The sequence below is a fragment of the Rhineura floridana genome, chromosome 9 (genome assembly GCF_030035675.1).
Source record: "Rhineura floridana isolate rRhiFlo1 chromosome 9, rRhiFlo1.hap2, whole genome shotgun sequence".
Lineage (NCBI taxonomy): Eukaryota > Metazoa > Chordata > Lepidosauria > Squamata > Rhineuridae > Rhineura > Rhineura floridana.
The window spans coordinates 105,871,655-105,896,202 of NC_084488.1; the positions used below are offsets into that span (position 1 = coordinate 105,871,655).

Consider the following 24,548-nt stretch of genomic DNA (forward strand, 5'->3'; position numbering starts at 1 on the left):
AAGATTGGAAAAACGAGACACTGAGACAAAGGAAATTGACAGATCCTTCCATCCCTAAGTACAACTCCCCTCATTGCTGGCCTTCGGACATGATAGTTGGGGCTGATGGGAATTGTAGTCCAACAACATCTGGAGGGCACCACCTTGGCTACCCATCGTTTATTCAATATTGTTAGTGTAACAAAACACATTTTCCTTAGGTGGTCCGACATCATGTGGGATATAGCGCCATCTAGCGTTCAAACACAAGAATGGATCGAAGTCAAGACCTGGGGCATCGAACCCCTCCCACTCCAGTTCATTCTTGCCTTCCTTCGTTGGAGGCGTTTGGATCTTCTATAGCGTTGTTAAGTTTGTAATTGAGTATGTGGGACTGTGACTTTTCCTCTTGTTCTCCCTCCCTCCCTCACCCACTTTTTGTATTTCTGGGACGTTTTGGGGGGGGAATTCTATTTTATTTTTGACTCTTTTGTTTGCTTCCCTCTTTCAGTCCCTTAGTTGGGGAATCCGGCGGCTGCCGTTTTCCCTTTAGGCTCCCGTCTCTGTGAGACGAGCCTTAGCTGAGAGCCGCCATTGCGGCTCTCTCTTGAGCCACTTCATTGCCTTGCCGCCGTCTCTCTCCCAGGCGGCTGCTGTTTTGTGTGTGTGTGTGGGCTCCCGTCTGTGAGACGAGCCTTTGTTGAGAGCTGCGGCTGCGTCTCTCTCTTCAGCCCTTTCCTTACCTTGCCGCCGCCTCATATCCCAGGCGGTGTCCGTTTTTATTGTTTGTCTACTGCTTTCGGCGGCGGCTGCTATTTGGAGACTCCTGTCTCCTTGCTAAGCGGCGGTTGGAGCTCGCTGCTGCGGCTTTCTTTGATCGTTTTTACCGCCAGCGCCTTGATCTCCAGGCTTGGGGGGCACTTACAGGCGTTGCTGCCTCCCCCCCCCTAACTGTTGCCTGCCACTTACCGCAGCCGTGTTAGGCCTTTTTGGAGTGCGTGGAACCCTCTGCTTGTCCACCATTACTCCTCCTTCTTCCCGGCCGCCATTTTTAATTCAATTTCCCGCCCTTTTTTGCCGGCGCCATTTTAATTTCCCCCGTTTTTCTCTCCTTTTTTGTCCTCCTTGCTTGATTGTATAGTTACTAAAAAAAAAAAAGTCTCAAAGAAAAAGCCTGCAAGTCTAATTTCTACAACAGTGTCTCCACACTTGGTGGCATTTGGTGCTGTTCACCCCCCCCACACCTGTGGGCGTGTTCTAAGCTTTTACCTACACAACGTATTTACATTGGGGCTTACCTGCGCAGCAGCAACACATTGGAACTGTATATTGGGACTAGGGTTGCCAGGTCGGAACCATTCAAAAACCTGAGAAAATGGGGGCGGGCCCTAGTGACATCATGGGGTGGGCCGTAGTCATTAAACATGATATATTGTATCAACCACAGTTGCTTGGAGTATACCATTCAAACAAAAACATTTCTCTGATTGGAGATTAAAATAGAAATCTTACCTAAAATAGGGTGTTCCTAGGTCCATCTGAAGTGACAAGGTCATTCTTTCTCACAAGCTTAGGGTGATGCAAAATGGAAATGGACTGCCTTCAAGTTGATCCCAGATAGGATCTTCATGGTAAGCAGTATTCAGACAGAGGTGGTTTACTATTGTCTTCCTCTGAGTCTGAGAGGCAGTGACTGGCCCAAGGTCACCCAGGGAGCTTCATGGCTGTGTGGGGATTCAAACCCTGGTCTGCCAGGTCACAGTTCAACGCCTTTAGGGAACATTTAATCTAGCTTACTTGCTCCTGGCAAGAAGGATTTACGTGCCCTCAGGCCAGGCCATTATTGGAAGAAAGGAGCTTAGTGTTGCAGAGATGTTAGATGGGAGCACAGAGGGATGCCCCTGAAGGCAGCAACTGTAAGCATGCTTATTAAAGAACTAAGCCCCATAGAACTCAATAAGACTTACTTTTGAGTAGATACGGTTGCAACCATGTTAAGGACAAGGGAGGGCATTCTTGGCAAAACACAAATAATTGGGTCTCAGAACAAATTAAACCAGAACTATCACTAGAAGCTAAAATGATGAAACTGAGGTTATCATACTTTGGACACATCATGAGAAGACATGATTCACTAGAAAAGACAATCATGCTGGGAAAAACAGAAGGGAGTAGAAAAAGAGGAAGGCCAAACAAGAGAAGGATTGATTCCATAAAGGATGCCACAGACCTGTATTTACAAGATCTGAACTCAATAAGACTTACTTCTGAGTAGATACGGTTGCAGCCATGTTAAGGACAAGGGAGGGCATTCTAGGCAAGCAGTTGGCAACTGCCTGTCAGCATTGTGCTATTGCTAAGACTTGACTGGGGATCATCCACAAAGTTATCCATAAGGCACTGCAACTTTATGTGTTGGCTGGCTACTGTTCTATCCGTCTCTATTCAAAGAAATTGAACAATCACAATTATACAATTACCTCTAGTATTAAGGTAAAGGTAAAAACGTGAGAGAGAAATAAAACCAATAACACCAGGTTACAAACTATTTTTTTATTAACAAACACTATCTTTTAGAGAACAAAGGCAGGTTACATCACCAATGAATCTGCTAATCATAATCCAATTGCTAGTCCCAACTAGAGTACAGACCCACTGAAGCAATGGAATTGCAGCTGGTTTTAGACATTTATCTCTCTTACAAAAGAGAAGTGAATGACATCCAAGGGATGTTTTCAACCATTATAAACATTATAAACAGTATTTCTCTTTATAAAAGAAAAACAGAAATAATGAACAAGGTGCTTTCACTGTAGGAACTGGTGTTAAATAACTAAACAGGCTGAGTTTAGAATTTGTACTTCTAATTTGAAACACAAGCTTTAAGCAACCTTTGCTCTTCCTTCACATATTTAAAAAAATCAGCACAGTTCATGCCAAAGTTTAATTTGACACAAAGCTCTGCTTTCACAAGGGAAGATAATATACGGTTCCTGTTGTCAGTCCATACGTTGCCCATGAGTGAAAACACTCTCTCCATGAAAGCATTGCTTACTGGGATGGCAAACACTGCACTGACAACCTTCACCAGAATTTTTGATCTGATGCTCTTTAGCAACTGCACCCATTTCTCATCCAGAGAAAGATCAGATGTTTTGACCTCAGGCACAAACTTTTTAACCAGGCAAAGTTCATCAAAAAGTCCATCAACATCGACTTCAATGCCCAGATTTGAAGCCACTTTACTAACATGGTCCACTGTTAGCTCATCTGACTCTCTGTCCAGATCAAAGGCTGTGAAATCTTTTAATTGTGAGTTCTCAAAATCATACCATTTATCAAGGTATGGTATTGTCCGATTGTACATCTGGAGAGCATCTGTAGTGAAAGATGGACGTTGAGATTCAGGGAGGTGTTTTAGACCAGAAAGCACCTTTGCTCCAAAAACTCTGTTGTCCACACGATTTACCAGCTTCTCCCTCAAGCTGCACATGAAGGTGTGGAGATGTGGACTTACTGAGTGCTTTCTTTCCAAAATACTAATAGTCTCATGAAACAGTTGCATGTAGTGATGCACAAAGTAGAGGTAACATTCTGGGACAGAAATCTTTTCAGTTGTGTCACCAGTTGCCTCATCTGCCTGGTCTCCAATAAAGTTCCATATCATCTCATCGGTCTGTTCTTCCCCAAGCTCCAGGAAATAGGATTTTATAGCAGGCCACAATTGGAGTAGCCGCTCAACAGCTGGGAAAAGAGAGAGCCACCGTGTGTTTCCATGATTAATTACTGCATGGTACTGCATGCCTAGCTCATCAAAGCATTCCCTCAGTTTCTCATTTTTAAGGGTGCTCCTGGAGAACTCCGTGTATACCTTATGAACCAGATACGCAACATTGTACTTCCTGTTAAACCAGCCATGCCTGGCAGCATTGTGTAGAACATGGCAAAAACAGTTTGCCTTCACAATGGAACTGTTCTGTTGCTTTAGGAACTGGAATACAGAGTTCCTTACCCCGTAATTGACAGCAGCATTGTCTGCTGTGTAAGCCACTATATTTTCAACAGATAATCCAGATCAGTCATAGTCTTCAGAAGGCTATTGCTGATGGCAACAGCAGTCTCTGATGGTAACTCATAGAAGTCCAGCAGTTTCTCTTGAACTCCAAGGTCAGCATCAAAGTAACGCACAGCCACAGGAAACATTTTACGGTTGCCTTTGTTAGATGCATCCGTGGCAATTGAAAAAGAAACTTTTTTAGTGGAACATCCACCCAGTGCCAGCACCACATTTTCTACTGATTTTGGTCCAAGCACGTTTTCAACAATGCACTCTGCCTTGGTTCTTCCACAGTGCAGTTTTTTAACAAGAGCAGAGTCCTCGATAGTTGCAGAAATCAGTTTCATTCCACAATCCATGCTCATGTAACTGTGCTGGTGCATAACTGCATGATACACGTTGCTAACCTCTATAGCAGCAACACGGAGCATTTCTGGTGTACTTTTCTTTGCAAAGAAGGATGTCATGGCAGCACTCTGATTCACCATTCTTGAGGCTCTAATGTGTGCAGCATTTTCCTTGTGTCTCCGAACGGCCTTGACACCATCGTGTTTCACAGTGAAAGTAGAATTACAGTACTTGCATCTGGCAAGAGAGTCATCTACTTTTACGATCCAGTCTTTGAAATTATCATTCTGCAACCATTCAGTCTGAAATGATGCTGCATATTTCTTCTTCGGCTTCTCTCCTTCTGGCTGCATTGAAACAACAGATGTGCAGCACAACAGCACCTGTACAGGAAGAAGAGAGTGTTCATAAATCCACAGCCAAGCAATCCGTTTGTTAAGATCAACCCAAATGTCACAAACTAGTAAGCAAACTTTCAAGTTCTCCACAATGTTTTACCAAGCTGCATGGCAAAGCTGGCTTGCTGTTGTTGCCACAGAGTCTACATCTGGTCGCAGTCTGGACGGAGTGTAGGAAGAGGAGATTGTATTTCTTTACTTTATTTATTAGGTTTATATCCAGCCCTTTCTCCCAGTATGAGCCCAGGACGGAGATACCAGACTGGCAGCACAATCCTAAACTCAGAAGTAAGTCCTGCTGAATTCAATTGGGCTTACCCCTAAATAAGTGGAGTTCGGCTTGCATCCTTAGGCTGCCCTCTCACTTACTTGCCAAAAAGCCCTATTCAAGTCAATGAGACTTACTGCTGACCAGACATATAGAGGATTACACAGTTACGTTTGATTACTTTGCAAATCTCATTGCATTTAATGTAACATAGTAAATGTGTTTATTATTGAATCTGTGCAGTTGGATTAATTGGATGCTATGTGGTTTTCAGGTTGTGTTTCTCAATGTAGTAAGAATATGCTGATGGCAGTATGCATAGGATCAGGCTACCTGGACAGAGTTCCATCAACATAGCAGTAATAATTTTAAAAACTCACCACAGTGCTGTTGACTGTGCTTCACAAGTCAATCAAATGATCCTCCAAAGTTCTTCACAGAATATCCTTCGCTGCAGTGACAGGAATGAGTAATTGTCAAGAAGATTCTCTACAATTTATTGGCTACCCTGTTGTGGGCAGCTATAAAATCACTTTGAAAGACAACCCAAATCTAGTGAGTAATAACTGACAGAGAGAAAACACCCATGGTTTGGTCTATCTTCACAGGCAACAGCTTGTGAACAACAACTGCAGCCACACTTCCAAATATGTGAATTCTCTTTTACCATTAGTGGGCAAAAAACAAAACATCATGCATCCAACAAGGCACATCATCAATGGGTTTTAGGGGGTTGAGCTGACCACATGGAACCACTGTTGTTGCTTCTATGGATGTAAGGGAGGAGGGTCAAAGGTACATGAAATGCAAACAGAAAATGAAAAAACAAGACAGTGATGCTTTCCTAAATGCAATACCATACCAACCACAGCAACACATACCAAAGGGCCAGCGTAACCCTTCAACCTCTGGGTAGAACTCTTACTAGGACATTAGGGACATTTCTTGGGAGGTGCAGTTCTGATGCCTTCAGAAAAGAAGTGTCTTAGTTTTTTCTGGCCCGTGGAGGGTTCTTGCCATCTTGGGCACCGCAGAGGAAGAGGAAAGTTTAAGAGAACAGTGAAAGATGTTATCTGGAAGTAGGGACTAAATCAACCAACCTTTATTTATTTATTTATTAGATTTATATACCGCCCCATAGCCGAAGCTCCCTGGGCAGTTCACAGCAAACTAAAACTTCAGTATACAATTAAAACACATAATTAAACAATTTAAAACATAACATAGAAAAATTTTAAGATTAAAACATTTTAAAACACATACTAAAATGCTGAAATGCAAAAATGCCTGCAAGAAGAGGAAGGTTTTAACCTGGCGCCAAAAAGATAGTAGTGTTGGCGCCAGGCGTACCTCATCAGGAAGATCGTTCCATAATTCGGGGTCCACCACTTAGAAGGCCCTTTTTCTCGTTGTCATCCTCCGAGCTTCCCTCTGAGTAGGCACCCGGAGGAGGGCCTTCGATGTGGAGCGCAGTGTACGGGTAGGTTCATATTGGGAGAGGCGTTCTACCAGAACCTTGGCTTCCTTTGCGTCATTCAGCTTTCCTCCACTTACTAAAACTCAGGCCACATTCACACCAGACATTTAATCCACTATTAAACTGCTACATCAGACAATAATTTGCATTAATTAACTTATTTTGTAGAACCCGGACTTTCTTGTATATCTGTAGGAGTGTCATAGGCACTAATGCAGGGGCCTAGTGTTTTATCCTGCACACAAGTATGCCACAATGCTGCTGGAGGAGCCCTGTTGGATCAGAGTAAAGGCCCTTCATATCAGAAGCTGTATGGCTCTGTGTACCATTTGCTGGGAATCACAAGTGGGGACAGCGCTGCTGCACTCGGGTCCTGCTTGTGGGCTTCCCACAGGCATATAGGTGGTCACAAACAAGACGCTGGACTAAATGGGCCTTTGGCTGATCCAGCAGGGCTGTCCTTATGTTCTTCAAACCCAGCATCCAACCCTGGCCAGTCAAATGCATCCTGTAAACACACAACCAGACAGCAAGGCGATAGACCAGGGATTTGCAAACTCACCACCACTACTTGAACATTACTGAGGGTCTTGGCAGACCACTTAATGACTTTTTTGCCTGCTGAAGCAATCGAATGTTTTTTAATTGCATCAAGATGATACGTCTTATAAAATATTATACAAAATAAGAATAATCTTTTATAATGCTTGGGAAAATAGCAGGGAGTAGAAAAAGATGAAGGCCAAACAAGACATGGATTGATTCCATAAAGGAAGCCATATGATTCCATAAAGGCATGCCTACCAAGATCCTGCTGTGCGTGCTTCTTGGATGTTCTGGACCTCGTCCCGGCTATCTACAGCAAGATAAAGGTGGAGGGACAGGCACATCAGCGCTGAGAATTGTGTAGCCCACAGCCGCCCCCCCTCTCTCTGGGGTTATGCAGCCCATTGCTCTCTCTGCCACCCCCTCTGAGGTTATGCAGCCCTCTCCCTGAGGTTCTTCAGCCCCTCTCTGAGGGTTATTCAGCCCTCTCCCTGGGGTTCCTCAGCTCATCTCCCTGGGCTTCTTTTTTTTTTTTTTTTTTTTTTTTTTTTTTTCAATAATTTTTATTCAGATTTTCATAAAACATACAAGACAAAATCATAAAACATTCAAAGACAAAAAACAAAATCAAAAATAGTTAAACAAAAAGAAAAAAAGAAAAAAAAACAAAAATAAAAAATAAAGAGTAAAATATTGACTTCCCATTTGTCAAAGATCAAATCAGTTATAAGTCTATAATATATAACAATCCTGTCTCTTAAGTCATATTATAAAATCACTTTCCTCCAGTAGTTATCTTACTTAATCATCAAATCTCATAAACATTACTTTATTCTTTCCACAAAAAGTCAAAGAGAGGTTTCAATTCTTTAAGAAATATATCTATCAATTTTTTTTTCCAGATAAGCATATCGATTAATCCATCTCATTACTAATTATGATAATCTTATTGTCATAACCATAGTCAAAATAAACATTTCAATTAATCCATCACATCAGAATCTGTTAGGTTCAATAATTTCAGTAGCCATTGTTCTATTATCTCTATTAGTTCCATTTTCCATCTTCCATCTTCAGTAGTCTTGTTAAGTCCAGTAATTTCAATATCCAATCTTCCATTATCAGTATTCCATAATAATCTTGCTGTCAAAGCCATAGTCATATAGTAAGAGTCTGATGGGAATTACCTCTATCCCAAATATTTTCTTGCCATCCATTCTGAATAGGTTGCTGAAATACTGCTGTAAAATCATATCTCTGTTCTTTTTTTCAAAATACACTGGGTCATCTCTTAAAAGTTTTTCCATTGTCACATGGCTGCAGTTAATTCCATAGATTTTCTCTATATTGGGCTCCATCACATCATTCCAGTCCAGAAGATTATCCATGCCATTGATAACTTTATCTCTAGAATCTTCATTCATTTCTTCAGAGATAACATTGAGTTCCAAACAATAGATTTTATTTCTAAAGTCCATAGACTCCAAATCTTGTTCCTGTTCCACGTTGGTTCCAATCTCCGGGATCTCCTCTCTCACAGGGACCCCTATTCCAGTCTCTAGGGTCTCCTCTCTCACAGGGACCCCTGTTCCAATCTCCGGGGTCTCCTCTCTCACAGGGACCCCTTCCAGGGTCACCTCTCTCACAGGGACCCTTATATCTTTAATCTCCTGCTTCATTTTACTCAATTCAATTTTCATTATCTCAATCTCATCCATTATTTTCTGAAACATAGTTATTTCCAGATTTTCAGCCACTTTCTTAATTGCCATTTTAAAAGAAAAATATAGGAAAACCACTTCTTATTTCAGCAACAATTGGGTTAATTCTCCAAACTTGGTGACATCACAGTATAAACAGAGCAGACAGCCTTATCTCTCCAATAGTTAAGTAAACAAAATGCAGTTCCCAGGATCGAAACAATTAATGGCAATCGTCAAGAAACAGATTCGTCAAAATAAAATAGACCAAAAAGAGAGTAGTCTCAAAACAGTATAATATTTTTCAAAATAAAAATCTGGAATAGAAATCCCTCTTCTGTGTATATCTTTAGAATGCAAATCCAGGACAGCTTTTTGCAACAAAAACAGAGATAAGCTATTAATTAGTGCGTAGCAGAGAGAAGTTATGGCTCCCCAGTGAGATGTCAAAAACTGATCAATCTGGCAAATCTCTTTTAAACAGCAACAATTTAAGTTAAGTAAAAGAAAAATATAGAAAGAAGGGTGCTTGCCTGTTAGTGCGTTCTCTCTTAGAAGATAAGATGAACGTTCGCTTTAACAGATAGAGCTTGCTGTTGAAAATCCGTCCCACCTTCGTCGGCTGGACCTCGTCCCATAAATTAATGAGATCTGGTCGTCCCAACAAAAATAGGCTTTGAGGTTAATCTCTTCGTTTCTCCCTACCCGGGAGAAGTTTAATCAGTCAAAAAAAAAGAAAAAACTGACTGATATATCTGAATAAGCTTCTTTTGAGGCAGGAGCCCGTCTCAAAAGCAGGCACAGGCTAAGTCACCCTTCCCGGAAGATCATCTCCCTGGGCTTCTTCAGCCCATCTCCCTGAGGTTCTCCCCTGCCTGCCTGCCTGTGCCTCCGCCTCTCTCTCTCTGCGCGACGCCTGAGCGAGGGCCTACAAACGAGCCGGCCTCCAACCTGCTCCTGCCACCCAGCGCCCTTCTTATCCTGAGTTGATTCGAAATGACGAGGTGCTGTAGCGGCCGCGATGGAGACCGCAGGCAGAGACTGCTCAGCCCCATCGCGGCCGCTCCCACCCATCGGCGCCCACAGCACCTCGTCATTTCGAATCGGCTCCGGAGTCAGAAAAGGCCTCTGGGTGGGAGGAGCGGCTCCGATCGAGCTGAGCCGGAGGCCTTCTCACCACAGAGCCATGCCACGACGTGTTCTGGTCCCCGATCGGCGGCAAACCAAACTCACCACCACCACTGCTTGAACATTACTGAGGGTCTTGGCAGACCACTTAATGACTTTTTTGCCTGCTGAAGCAATTGTAATGCACTGTGTTAGATGCTGAATGGTTTTTAATTGAATCAAGATGAAACGTCTTATAAAAGATTATACAAAATAATAATAATCTTTCATAAAAGATTATAAAAGATAATAATGCTTGGGAAAACAGCAGGGAGTAGAAAAAGAGGAAGGCCAAACAAAAAGAGGAAGGCCAAACAAGAGATGGATTGATTCCATAAAGGAAGCCACAGACCTGAACTTACAAGATGTGAGCAGGGTGATTCACGACAGATGCTCTTGGAGGTCGCTGATTCATAGGGTCGCCATAAGTCGTAATCGACTTAGAGGCACATAACAACGGAAACTGCTGCTCTTACACTTAAATGTGTGTTTTAATTTATGTTTTTAACTGGTTGCCTTTCCAAAAAATCTGTTCCTACCCAATGATCATATAGCACTGTTGTGATATTGCTTTTAAAATATATATGATCTATTGTGGATGATAATGTTGTTAGCCGCCTTGGGGGCGAATTCTTTTTTTTTCTCTTTAAAGGCAGGGTACAAATTAAATTAAATAAGGGTGAGGTTCTTGCAAAGTGTAACCTCTAGAACGGGTGGGAAACCTTTGGCCCTCCAGATATTTCTGAACTACGACTCCCATCAGCCCCAGTCAGCATTGCCAATGGCCAGGAAAGATGGGAATTGTAGTCTAGCAACATCCGGAGGGCCAAAGGTTCCCCAGCCCTGCTCAAGAATGAGAGTGGGGAAGTGGAACAGGATCTGGCCAGCAGGGCTGATTCGTACCTCCCCATCCCAGCCAAATTCGACAGGCATGCCTCCTGGAGGAGGAATGGCTTCACCTTCTGGCCAGACAGAAAGAGGCCAAACCGGGGAGGCAGTGTGGGGGCAGGCATAGTACCCTCTAAACCCCTTCCCCTCCACAACCGGAGCCAATCCCAGAATGGAGGAGAAACCCAAATCCTGGCTAAACCCACCTTCCTCCACAACTGCATCTATGTTTTTTATCCATCTATGTTTTTTAATAATTTCGACAACCGCTTAAGCCTGTAGTTTCTAAGTGGTGTACAACATACACAAGAAAACGGTTTAAATTAACCGTAAGATCAGAAAAGCTCAGTTAAAATGCCTGTTTTACAGAAGCACTGGAAGTTCAACAGAGAGGGAGAGCTGTCTGATGTCAGCTAGGAGGGGGTTCTGCAGAATTGGGCTTGGGAGAAGGAAGGTGGGACACAGCCCACAGCTGCACATATCAACCCCTCACACTAAGGTATAGGGAAGGCTCCCTCCAATACTAGAATGGAAGAACCAAGCAACTAACTCTCTCCTACAAGCAGAGATCCCCCGCTGCCACCACCATGAGACAACATTTTTGCAAAAGGCAGGAAGGATAACCATCAGCAGCCTCTCTTTCTCTCTCTCTCTCCAGCCTCTCTTTCTCTCTCTCTCTCCAGACTCTCTCTCTTTCTCTCTCTCTCTCCAGACTCTCTCTCTTTCTCTCTCTCTCTCCAGCCTCTCTCTCCAGCCTGCCACCCACAGCAGCAGTGGACGCTGGACGGGGCCAGCTCCTTCTTAGCCCCGATGATGCCCGGCCGCTTCACCCCTCCTGCTGTGGGCACCGCTGGTGTGGGGGGAGGGGAATCACATGTTTGAATACTCCCACACCTTTTTTAAAAACAAAATCCCTGCACACAGACAGTCAGAACATCAGGAAAGAGGATAAGAATAATCACACATTACAGGTTGGGATTTACCTTTCATGAAAAGTTGCATGTTTTTGAAGCAAAATGTAACACAAAGCAATTCTCAAAACCAACTTTTTGTTCACCGAGTATGATTTTAACCACAACCTCAATCACCACAACTAACAGCAAAAAAAAATTAAAAATGGCATGCAGCCAAATCCTGTGCTTTTAAGTCCCATTGCATTTCATGGGGCTTACTCTCAACCTAGCCTATTTCACAGGGTTGTTGTTAGGATAACCTGGAGAGGAGCAGGGAGGCCCTATACCTCACCTTCAGCTCCTTTGAAAAAAGGTGAGATATACATGCAATAATAAATTAAATAAATAAAAAATTATATTCCTATTCTACCAGCAGAGTATCACAGTGGCTTCACCCTGTTGACAACTGCTAACATTCAAGAGAAGCAAGTAATAGGGTTCCAGTATGATTGCAACTGGATCCAGCCCATGTTTATATGGAAGTAAGCCCTACTGTGTTCTCTGTTTACTTCCAAGCAAGTGTCCAGCCTTACAGCAGAATCTTGTACCAGCTTACTCAGGAGGAAGTCCCGCTGAGTTCAACAGCACTTACTCCCAAGGAAGTGTGCACAGAGCTGCAGCCCTAGAATAAGGAATTAGCACCTGAAAAGTCCCAGGTCCAAACCCCTGTTCAGTTCCCAACCTGGCCATTCTCTTGCTTCAGTCTACCTCAAAGGGCTGTTGTTTCAAAGCGACAACAACCGGTGCCAGGAAAAAACCCTCCCGATCAGTGACAGTCATGGCTCTCCAAATAAAGGTAGAAACAAAACGAGGAGTCTAATCTGCAGAGAAACTCTGCAAACTAAACAAGCTTCCCATTTGCCAATCCGGCACACCACGAGGCACCTTCTTGGAAATTCAAACAACAACAAAAACCGAGAATGAAGGGTTATGGGGAAAACCTCCATGCGAGCGCACTTCAAAACCACTCGGATTCCCCATGCAAACTCCTACAACCCAAAACTTAATCCTGTGGGAGGAAACCCCCCAAAAACAACATGTCCACCACTCCACCCGGATCAAGCTTGCAGGGAGCTAAAAGCCGGGGGCCGGGCAACCTTTCGCCTCTCCTCCCTCTCAGACCTGCAAAGAAACCCTCCCATGCCAGGAGGCGAACTGCGGCAGTGGCGGCTGCCACCACCACCGACCAAAGGAGGGTGGAGAGAGAAGACCCGAAGGAAGGGAGTGGCGGTGGCGGCACCAACCTGGCTGTGAGGCTGCCTGCAGGTGGGAGCGTCCTCTCGGCTCGGCTTTGCCTGGGCAGCCTCGGCCGGCTTCTCCTCGCCCAGGCAGCTGCTGCCGCTGTCTGCGAGCGGCTTCTCGGGGACAAGGCGAGCTACGGCTGGGCGGGCAGAGCTGTGGCAGCGGCCGCTTGGAACCGAGGGCGGCTCGCCGCGCCTTGGCGCAGGCAGACGCAGCAGCAGCACCTGCCGCCAAAGTTGGGCAGCCGTGACTGGCTCGCTTGTGCGTGGCTCGTCCTTCTATCTCCTGGCAGGTAACCCCGGCTTTGAATCCTGCTAGCCTCTCAGCTTGGCCTACCTCGCGGGGTTGTTGGGAAGAGAACACGGGGAAAGGCTAAATCGCAACCTACCCTGAGCTGTCCGGCTGGGGCAGAGAGGCCGTCCTCAGACAACAACCGACCCAGCAAAGCTACCGCCCTGGACTCCTACTGGAAGGATATAAATCTAGTAAGTCAAAAAAAGTCATACCAGGCGGTCGCTGGACTCCCTTCCTGAATCGCGCGCCAGAGGAGGAGGAGAGATCCCGAAATTCGGTGTGGGGGGGGAACCGCCCATCTGGAATGGGCCTGGTGCACTTTCCTTGCTGCACGCATGAATGGGCCGCTTTTGCCTTCAGGCACCTGCTGGCAGCCGCTGTCTCTGCAGTCCCTGCCTGAGCCTGACTGAGAAAGGGCGGGAAGGTGGCCAGCCACAGCCCAACGTATGCGTGTGTCAATCATGCATGCGTGGCTGAGGGGGCCAATGAAAAGCCGGAGATCCTCCAGTTTAGACAAAGTATTGCCGGAGGCCGGAGATGGCCCCCTTTTGCCGGAGACTCCGGCAGAAAACCGGAGACCTGGCAACCCTAATTGCGACTTATCTGCGCAGTGGCTGCTTATTGGAACTGTACATACCTCGCCACACCGCACCCCTCACCTCTGTGCGTGTGTTTGTGATAGTCCCTTGCCACACCGCACCCACCACCTCTGTGCATGTGTTGGTGTCATATTTACCATGTGTTGCTGAAAGTCCCTTGCCACACTGCACCCCCCACCTCTGTGCGCGTGTTGGTGTCAATATATATATATATACAGCATTGCTGGGCGCTCAGAATGGCGGATCAACACTCAGAGACACATTCGGCAGCGGCAAAGAGACCCTGTAAGTCCTCCCACCACAAGTCTACCAATCAAAAACTACCCAGGCTTCACCACAAGGCCATGGCTAAAACTAAACACCACAGTGCCACTAAGCGCACACGTTACGTTTCGGTGCCACATTCTGAGGCTGCTAACCAAGAACACTTGACAGCACTCTTTCACTCTCCAGCTGGGTCGTCTGAGGATGACTTCGAGGGGTTTCCTAACCAGCCTGTGGACTGCCCCCCTCAATCCACTTTACCACCTGCGACTCATATGTCTCACCCGTCTAGTGAACCCCCTGCAGCTGTGCCTCAACAAAGACTACAGCCTTCTTTTTACAAGGCTCTTCAGTATAGTTGCTGTGTGCGTGCTGCAGGGTAAAGAGAATCCTATACAAGGCCCTTCAGTATAGTAGCCTGGATGTGTACTGAGGCTGGTTACTGAGCCTGTTTGGAACTGTACATTCTCCCCCATCTGTGGGCGTGCACTGAGGCTATTTGGAACTGTACATTCTCCCCCATCCATGGGCGTGTACTAAGGCTATTTGGAACTGTACATTCTCCCCCATCCGTGGTTGTGCACTAAGGCTATTTGGAACTGTACATTCTCCCCCATCCGTGGGCGTGTACTAAGGCTATTTGGAACTGTACATTCTCCCCCATCCATGGGCGTGCACTGAGGCTATTTGGAACTGTACATTCTCCCCCATCCGTGGGTGTGTACTAAGGCTATTTGGAACTGTACATTCTCCCCCATCCGTGGGTGTGCACTAAGGCTATTTGGAACTGTACATTCTCCCCCATCCGTGGGTGTGTACTAAGGCTATTTGGAACTGTACATTCTCCCCCATCCATGGGCGTGTACTAAGGCTGTCCGGGACTGTACATTCTCCTCTATCCGCTAATTAGCGGAAGATTGCTCCTCTGCCTCTGTTAAACAGCTTGAGCTTGCTATTATCACTCCCCTCTCCCTGGCGCAGCTCTCTTTGGCTAGACTGCATTTAGAGTCACTTGGTTGGGCCCTTTCTGACCTCTCCTCATACAGGTCCTGCAAGCCCTGCAGCAGCCTCCTTTTGAGCCCCTTCGATCTGTGCCATTACGTCTTTTGATCTTCAAAGTCTTGTTCCTCGTGGCGATCACCTCGACGAGAAGAATCTCAGAGTTGGGGGCACTGTCCTCGGCCCGCCACCTCTGTATTTTCCATAAGGACTCAGTGGTACTACGTCTCGATCCTTCCTTCCATCCCAAGGTCATTTCGGCGTTCCACTGTAACCAAGACATTGTTTTACCTTCGTTCTGTCCGGATCCTGCTCATCCGCTCGAGAAGGCCTGGCACTCGCTAGATGTCTGGAGGGCCCTCAAGACCTACCTGTCTCGTACCCAAGACATACGGTCAACTGATTCCTTATTTGTATCCTTTCACCCGCGTACTCTGGGGGAAAAAGGTGTCTCGCTCTACGTTAACTTGTTGGTTGCATGCCTGTATTGCATTGGCCTATGAGTCGCTTCAGCTGCCAGTGCCTCGTAACATAACGGCACATTCCACTAGGTCAGCTGCCACTACGTCTGCCTTCGCAACCAATGCTCCTCTAGCAGAGATTTGCAGAGCAGCTGTATGGTCTACCCCAAATTCTTTCATACGACATTATAAGATAGACCGTTACGCTTCTGCTGATGCCTCCTTCGGGAGGCGTGTGTTACAACAGGTTATTTCTGCTGAGTAGCCAGGAGGCGGTCCCTCCCTATTAGGGGCTGCTTTGGTACATCCCACGTGATGTCGGACCACCTAAGGAAAATGTACCATTGGTATCACCTGAAAGGTGATTTTATTAGGTGGTCCGACATCACGGCCCGCCCTTTTTGGAGGATATTGGGTTTTTTTGTTACCTTATCAATTATCACTCTTCAGAGTTATAATATTTAAACTTTTTTGCCAAGTCAAGACCAATTTGGACCTGTTTAATATGCTTGCGATCTTTGGGTCATGTTTTGGGACACTGTTTCCTTGCTGTTAGGCCTGTTGGCCTTTTCTGTCTTTTCAGATATGTCTCTCACTTCAGTCTTGTCACGAATGAACTGGAGTGGGAGGGGCTCGATGCCCCAGGTCTTTGATCCATTCTTGCCTTCGAACGCTAGATGGTGCTATATCCCATGTGATGTCGGACCACCTAAGAAAATCACCCTTCAGGTGATATCAATGGTACATTCTCCACAAGATCCAAAATAGTTATTTGAGAACTTAAAATGTCATATTAAATATGAACATAATAGGAACATAGGAGGCTGCCTTACCAAGTCAAACCATTGGTCCACCTAGGTCAGCGCTGTCTACACCAAGTGGCAGCAGCTCTCCCGGGTTTCAGACAGGAGTCTCTCCCAGCCCTACCTGGAGATGCCAGGGATTGAACTTGGGACCTTCTGCATGCAAGGCAGATGCTCTACCGCTGAGCTACAGCCCCTTAATATTTTCAGTTTTTCAATTTTTATTAATTTTATCAATTTTCTGTTTTAAATAAGTATCCTCCCAGCATGCCGTAGTCCTGATTGCCCTCCCCCTGCAGCTGCTATTTAAAGTATAAAAGGCAAATATGCATCGCCAGAGAGGGCAATGACAGGGAAAGAGTTACTCTACACACACACACACACACACACACACACCATTAAAATGTGCACATTAATTGCACACATTAATTAATGAATGAAAATGTAATGGATGATGCAGGTCATTTTTGTCTTCTAGACTACTGGATATTTTAGCTGCTAGGAAAGATCCTTATGGCTTGAGTGGTGATGTTCTAATCAATGGAGCTCCTCGGCCTGCCAATTTTAAATGTATATCTGGATATGTTGTACAGGTAAGTAATAGATAGTCGGACTTTTATTATTTTACCATTTACAAAAGCCAGTGATAAATCAGGATTGTCCAATATGAGGTGTAGTGAAGTTTCCTTTATTCAAATAGGTGTGTGTGCAGACTGGACTGTCCCATTCATTTTTAATTTAGCATTGCAGAGCCTAGAATAGAGAATGTTTCCATGGAGCTCCACGTATGCTTTGAGGCTTTTGTATCCACACTGGAGCTCCTGATCGTGGAGACACATGTCCAAATGTTTTCTTTGGATTGTTTAGGATGATGTGGTGATGGGGACCTTGACCGTGAGAGAGAACTTCCAATTCTCAGCCGCCCTCCGATTGCCAAAGACTGTGAGCGAGCAAGAAAAGAAGGAAAGGGTTGACCAGATACTCAAGGAGCTGGGATTGACAAAAGTGGCCAATTCAAAGGTAATGGCTCAGTGTTTGTAATTGTAAGGGTGCTTCCAGACTGTTGATATTTTTGTCGTGGATTTCAGTGGCATAGTGGCAAATTCAGATTGTACAACTGAACTGGAATTGAAGGGTTTGCATGACAAACCCACTTCGAAACACACAGACTCACCCCAGAGTTTTTTCAGTAAAGAATATGATGAGAGCCTGGGACAACAAGTGTTTGACCTGATATATAACCTTCCTGCAAACAAATCAGAATGAAAGCTCAATAAATAACCAATGTCCTTCAACTTTATACAAACAAACTGGGGTGAATGTTCCATAAAGAGGTCATTGGGAGTGACCTAATTTTAAAGAGTGGAAGTGTCAAATTTTAACTTCATTGTGCCCGCCACCACCTATACTGTAACTGATTTGCTCTTACAATTGGTTAACGTCTCGATGCTTCCATTAGAGATGATATGCAATGTTAATCCCAAAGACCCACTGAAATTACAGATTTAGGATTGTATCCAATGCTGCCATGGCACTGGCGGAACAGAATTCCATCTATGCAGCGGGACTTCTCTTTCCTCTTGTCCTCCCTGCACCCTTCCCCCGCACCCTCAAGATCTGCTCCAAAGGGTTGGGAGTTGCGGAAGGAAGGAGAGCTCCCATTGTGCAAGTGGAATTCCATTCATGCAGCATTGGATACAACCTTTAATGAGTAATGTTAGATATCACTCCAAGTGTTTAGTGTGGAATTGTCATGATTTGTATGAGGCATGCACATGATGTATTTGTTCCACCACTGTTGTCCTGTTTTTTCCCTGTGGTTCTTCCATCTTTTCTCAGACTGCAGAATGTCATACTTCCCCCCCCCCAGAAGAATGGAAGGATAGCACAATCTCCACAGGTGTCTTTTTTAAAGGATGTAGACAGTGTCATACTGGGAAGGTGAACCCATCACAGCTTAGCACACATTATACCATTTGTGGTGGGTCCCATCTTCGGACCTCTTCTTTTTAAATTTATGTTTCAGTTATCAGTAAAAAGCACTCCTAGCTATACTTAAAAAAATGAAAGGGATTTATAGCACTATAATACCAAAATGCTATAATGCTGTTTTGTTTTTTAAACTAAAAAGACCCGCAAAGATTAAAAGAGAAAAACACAAACATTCCAATTACTTTCAGTAACAATGTTGCTAAAATGGTGGTAACCAGACTTTTTTTTGTATTACTGAACACCAAAGTCAGGATCATTCAGACCATGGTATTCTCGATCTCTATGTATGGATGTGAAAGTTGGACAGTGAAAAAAAGTGGGTAAGAGAAAAATCAACTCATTTGAAATGTGGTGTTGGAGGAGAGCTTTGCGCATACGATGGACTGCGAAAAAGACAAATAATTGGGTGTTAGAACAAATTAAACCAGAACTGTCACTAGAAGCTAAAATGATGAAACAGGTTATCATACTTTGGACACATAATGAGAAGCCATGATTCACTAGAAAAGACAATAATGCTGGAAAAAACAGAAGGGAGTAGAAAAAGAGGAAGACCAAACAAGAGATGGATTGATTCCATAAAGGAAGCCACAGACCTGAACTTACAAGATCTGAACAGGGTGGTTCACGACAGATGCTCTTGGAGGTCACTGATTCATACAGTTGCCATAACTTTTTTAAGTTTTAAAATTAGGGTTATTGCAGTATAGTGTTGCGTTATAATGCTGTACCTCTCTTTAATTAAAATAAAGGATAGCTATGTTCCAATCTCAAAAGCCAAGAATTTTGAAGTCTTGCTATATAGTCACCAGTGTCGGGGGATGGGAGATCCCTAATTTAAAGGTGTACTATGAAGCCTGCCAGCTTAGCCATATGGTCTCACTTGTTCTGTGAGTGCATCTGGAGCTTACAGAAATCATTGTGGGTTCCAATCAGTGTGTTCCTCTTTTATAAACAGAAGCTCAAGTCCTTCTCTTGGTTAAAAAATGATTTCACCCTCACTATGTTTCGGGTATGGAAGGTGAAGACACCTTTGCTAGCCCCTGGTTTGTCCCCTTTGGTTCCCTTGGCGTTCCACCCCACCTTTTATAACAAATATAGGTTGAATGAGATGGTTAAATGGAAGTCCCAGTAGCTTTATAGGCTCCATGACTTTTACAAATGGGGTGGACTGCTAATGGAAGTCAGACAGAAACGTCAAGGGGTGTGGCTTTCCTGGCTGACTTGGAACCAAATTAATTCATTTATCTGTGCCCCAGCAGTAAATAAGTAAGTTGCCGCAACTAGGACTCTGACCCAATGGGAAGTCTGGTAACCTCAGATGCAGTGTGTTTCAAAAGGCTGATCTTGCAGACCTATAAGACGCTTCTTGAATATGATATAGGCAGCCCTGATGCCATATGGCTGATCTGGGAAGGGGATTTAGAGGTACATATAGATGGAACAGATTGGAATGCTTTGTGGGACAAACCTCCATTCTATACTACCTCAACCCAACATAGAGCAACAGCACGCAAAGTGCTGCACAGATGGTATCTCATTCCCAAGCATCTCTCTCACATTCGGTATGAGTCCCCTACCACATGCTGGTGAGGGCATACCACTGTTGGGACATATCTCCATATGTGTTGGGAAAGTGCAAAAGTAACATCTTTTTGGCAAGCTGTTTTTACTGAAATTAAAAGCATTACTAAGCAGACTGTTGAGAGAACCCCTATGTACATGACCTCTTAGAGATCTTAGATCTAAAGAGCTCATTCAACTACTGCTGGTTGCTGCACGGGCAGTCATCACGGCGGAATGGAAGACCCTAGGTGGCACCTCTGTGGACCAATGGTATGACCGCATATGGCAACCAGCTCTCCTGGAGAAATTAACACAAAAGGTGTGGATGGCCTAAGGTCAGAGTAAGAGTGACACCCTCTTTGCCATATGGTTTGATTTTATTGACTATACTAACCAACCAGAACATGGATGCTCCCCACCTTTGGCCTATGCATGGCAGTGGATTTTGTAATACCATTCCTCCTTTTTTCCCTTGTAGAGGTCTTTTGTTCCAATAACCAACATTTGCTGATGTCCGGACAAACTAGAAAAGGAAGTGATATGAAGTTAGACAGTGCCCCATATTACGCTTTCTGTATTTTGACTCGCCCATGTGTTTTATTGTATGTTTTTTGTATATTCAAAAATTGAAGGGTTACATTGAATATGCTTAATTTCAGATGGCCCTACTGCAGCAGCTATGTTGCGGATGGAATATAGTGGGATGTACACAAGAAAAAGTACTATGCTGTGATAGCATACACCAGGAAGGCAATGATTGGGAAGTGCTAGGAGCCTCTTGTGACATATAAATGATTTCGAAGAAGTCAAGCAGTTTCCTTTTCAAATTGATTATTCAGTCTTCTACTGTTGGATATAAAAATCAATGTCTGTATCTGACAACACTCCTACTTGGAAGAATTTCCAAGTCAGTCAGACAATGCCATGGAAATTCTTGTTTTGTATTAGGTTGGAACCCAGTTAATTCGTGGTATATCAGGGGGAGAGAGAAAAAGGACGAATATTGGAATGGAGCTTATTACTGATCCTGCAATCTTGTTCTTAGATGAGCCAACTACTGGATTGGATGCCAGCACAGCCAATGCTGTACTGCTCCTCCTTAAAAGGTATCTACAAGAAAAAGTACCAGCCTTTGACTGGAATAAAAGAATACCTCTTTCTTCAACTTTGATGCAAGGACCTGTGATGCCCAAAGTATGATTCTTTTGTGAGCCACTTTGATTTAGTAGATAGGGTTGGAGTTGGACCAGGGAGACCAGCTGTGTTCAAAGCCCTACTTAGCCATGTTATTTATTTATGTGAGCCTACCGTACCTCACAGAGTTGTTGGTGGGGGTAAAACCCATGTCTTCTTTCCAGAACACCTTGGAGAAAACGTGTCATACAAACATGGTAAATAAATGAGGGTTTGGAATATAGGCAAAACCCCCAGTAACTTCAAAGTAAAGTTTGTGTTATTCAGAGAATCAATATTTCTGTAGTTACTCTTTCCCAGGTACAGTAACAGCACTTGTTTTGTCAGTGCTATAGTTCTTTAATGAAACCTGTAATCCTTCCAGCCTCATAACCAGACTCTGACAAATGAGGGAAGTACAATGATAATAAATGCAATCTGGGTAGTGTGGTGAAAGAGTGGGCAAGGCTTTGTATTCCTTTTTATGGTTTCCAGAAGCTCTTCAGTAAGGAATTGTAGCCAGCCTTTAAAAAGCTCATTTTCTTGGAGATGTGTAGTGCATTTCTTCATTTACAGTTGAGCAGTTATTATAGAAGTGCAGGAAGTATTACTAACCTAACTATATAAATAATCAGCCTGCTCCCATGTTTATATTGCCAAGACAAAGTTGAACCCCCCCTCCACTACACCAAATGGGGGGCCAACTTTTCAGGTGGCTGGCACACTGACTTCCCATCAGTGCTCATTATGCAAGTAGCTGTAGCTAATGTGCTCTACAGAAGAGAGAGAAGGGGGAGGAGCCTAAAGAGATGGTCTCTTCATTTTGCACAACTGTATATTCATAATGTTGACCTGTTTTTTAGCTTACAGATTTTGAATGAGTAACAATATGTCTCGCAAAACCTTAAGCCGATTGACATCTTTCTTCCTGTCTACCCTGTGTACAGGATGGCGAGGCAGGGAAAAACAATAATCTTTTCCATCCATCAACCTCGCTACTCAATCTTCAGACTGTTTGATAAATTGACCTTACTGGCTGCAGGAAGAATGCTGTATCATGGACCTGCTCAGAATGCCCTAGAATATTTCAAGTCTATTGGTAAGGTTTCAGAAGACTTTGTATTGAATATTGTGGGTTGTTGTTATATGCCTTCAAGTCGATTATGACTTTTGGTGACCCTATGAATCTTTTGGATACATTCACAGGATTTTCATGGTAAGGGGTATTCAGAGGTGGTTTACCATTGCCTTCCTCTAAGCCTATGGCGCCCGTATTCCCAGGCGCTCTCCCATCCAAGTACTAACCAGGCCTGACCCTGCTTAGCTTCCAAGATCAGATGAGATCGAGTGTGTTCAGGGTAATATGGCAGTAGATATTGTGGGTATGGAAGGCCAAACTATATGTGATTAGTGAACAGATCTCCCAGTGTTGTTTTCTCCTCCTAAAGGAAGCTGTGGGGCCCCACAGTCCAAGAGGATACTAGACTAGGAGGACCATGGGTCTGGCCCAGCAGGTCTCTCTTTGCCTCATGTTAAGGGGTACAGTCTGAGGAGGACCGTACCATGCACCTCTTCTGTTTCAGTTGGCCTTTATAAACCTTCTCAAAGATACTCCAACTGTTGTTTTGGCAAATTTTGAAAAGAAGAAAATGCCACATGAGGGGCATCTGCTAAGAATGACTGTACTTTTTTGCTTTCCTAACATGGTGTGCATGGGTAATTCGGTGTACCCAGCCTTAAGCTAATTTAAGTCTACTTATTTTAAGCATGGGAATGCCAGTATTTATGTGACCAAAAATTGGAGAAATCATGTAGTGTGTAACGTTTGATAATTTGGAGTCTGGATCCCTTATCCCAAGTTCTTTGCTGTACATTTCCGTTATCTGCTTGTTGAATGACCTTTTTTTCTTTGTAGGCTATGAGTGCGAACCATACAACAATCCTGCTGACTTCTTTCTGGATGTCATTAATGGAGACTCAACAGCTGTGGCTTCGAACAAAAATGATGAAATTGATATAGGTATGCAAAACAGTTTCTTTAGAGTTACCGCCTGCTGTGCAACATGAAGAGATGAATTTTGCAATGGTTAGCTTTATCCAGGATGTGGTCAATGCGTTGTTGTGGGAGGGAGTGGTTCCAGCCGCTCTGAAGAAGCGCACCCTGGGCCCATTGGTTTGTGACAACTACCGCCTGGTCTCAAATAACCCCTTTTTGAGGAAGGTGATTGAGAGGGTTGTGGCGCAGCAATTGCAATCTGGGTTCAGGCCTGGTTATGGGATTGAATTGGCCTTGGCTGCCCTGATGGATGACTTTTATTGGAAGAAGGAAAGGGGACCTTGTTATTCTTGATCTCTCGGCAGCTTTTGATACCATTGACCATGGTATCCTTCTGGGCTGACTTGGTGAGATGGGTATTGGAGGCACTGTTTTACGGTGGTTCTGATCCTATCTCCAGGATATTATTATTATTATTATTATTATTATTATTATTATTATTATTATTATTATTATTATTATTATTATATATCTCCCAGCAGGAGCCTGCCCTTCCTCCCAGCATCCCGCCCTTCCAATAAACTTGAGTCTGAATCCTAGCAAGATGGAGGGGGTGTGGGTTGGTGGTTCCTGAGTTCAGATAATTGGTCAGTTGCCTGCTTTGGATGGGGCTATACTCTCTCTTAAAGAGCAGGTTTGTAGTCTGGGGGTGCTCCTGGATTCATCTTTGTTGCTAGAGGCCTGGGTGACCTCAGTGGCTAGGAGTGCCTTTTACCAAATTTGGCTGGGAAGACAGCTGTGGCAGTTTTTGGACTGGGATAGCCTGACCACTGTTGTCCACGCACTGGTAACCTCCAGTCTGGATTATTGCAATGCGCTGTGTATGGGGCTGCCTTTGAGGCTGATCTGGAAGCTGCAGCTGGTGCAAAATGTGGCGGCGAGACTGCAGGGTATCGCCAACATGTTACTCCGCTGCTGAAAGAATTGCAATGGCTGCCTATTAGCTACCAGTCCAAGTTCAAGGTTCTGGTTTTGGTCTACAAAGCCCTATGCAGCTCGGGACCAGGATACCTGAAAGACCATCTTATCCCTTATATACCCAGTTGATCACTGTGGTCTTGCAGGTGAGGGCCTCCTGCAGATACCATCTTATTAGGAGGCCTGTTCTGCACAACATAGGAAGCAGACCTTTGGTGTGGTGGCACCTACCCTGTGGAATTCCCTCCCCTACAACATTAGGCAGGTGCTATCTCTATTATCTTTTTAGCACCTACTGAAGACCTTCCTCGTTCAACAAGCTTTTTAAAGAGACCTTATCCCAGTTAGCGTCTGTGTTGGAATTGCTTTTTTTTTTCAATTAATTTTTATTCAAATTTTC

General features: G+C 44.4%; 1 protein-coding gene, 1 long non-coding RNA gene and 1 pseudogene across 2 annotated transcripts in view; 1 reads left to right on the plus strand and 2 right to left on the minus strand.

Moving 5' to 3' along the window:
• Nucleotides 1-1,032, minus strand: part of LOC133363739 (uncharacterized) — a 30,698-nt gene extending 29,666 nt beyond the window's left edge. Inside the window, exon 1 of the long non-coding RNA XR_009757746.1 lies at nucleotides 949-1,032. This is a non-coding gene — a long non-coding RNA (uncharacterized LOC133363739). The remainder of the gene's footprint in view (nucleotides 1-948) is intronic.
• Nucleotides 1-24,548, plus strand: part of LOC133363738 (broad substrate specificity ATP-binding cassette transporter ABCG2-like) — a 65,044-nt gene that overhangs the window by 9,027 nt on the left and 31,469 nt on the right. The window contains exons 3-7 of the mRNA XM_061583058.1: nucleotides 16,922-17,036; nucleotides 17,311-17,463; nucleotides 20,950-21,107; nucleotides 22,122-22,273; nucleotides 23,090-23,194. Coding sequence (XP_061439042.1) covers nucleotides 16,922-17,036; nucleotides 17,311-17,463; nucleotides 20,950-21,107; nucleotides 22,122-22,273; nucleotides 23,090-23,194 — 683 coding nt within the window. The remainder of the gene's footprint in view (nucleotides 1-16,921; nucleotides 17,037-17,310; nucleotides 17,464-20,949; nucleotides 21,108-22,121; nucleotides 22,274-23,089; nucleotides 23,195-24,548) is intronic.
• LOC133364645 (5S ribosomal RNA) lies at nucleotides 22,432-22,549 on the minus strand (annotated as a pseudogene).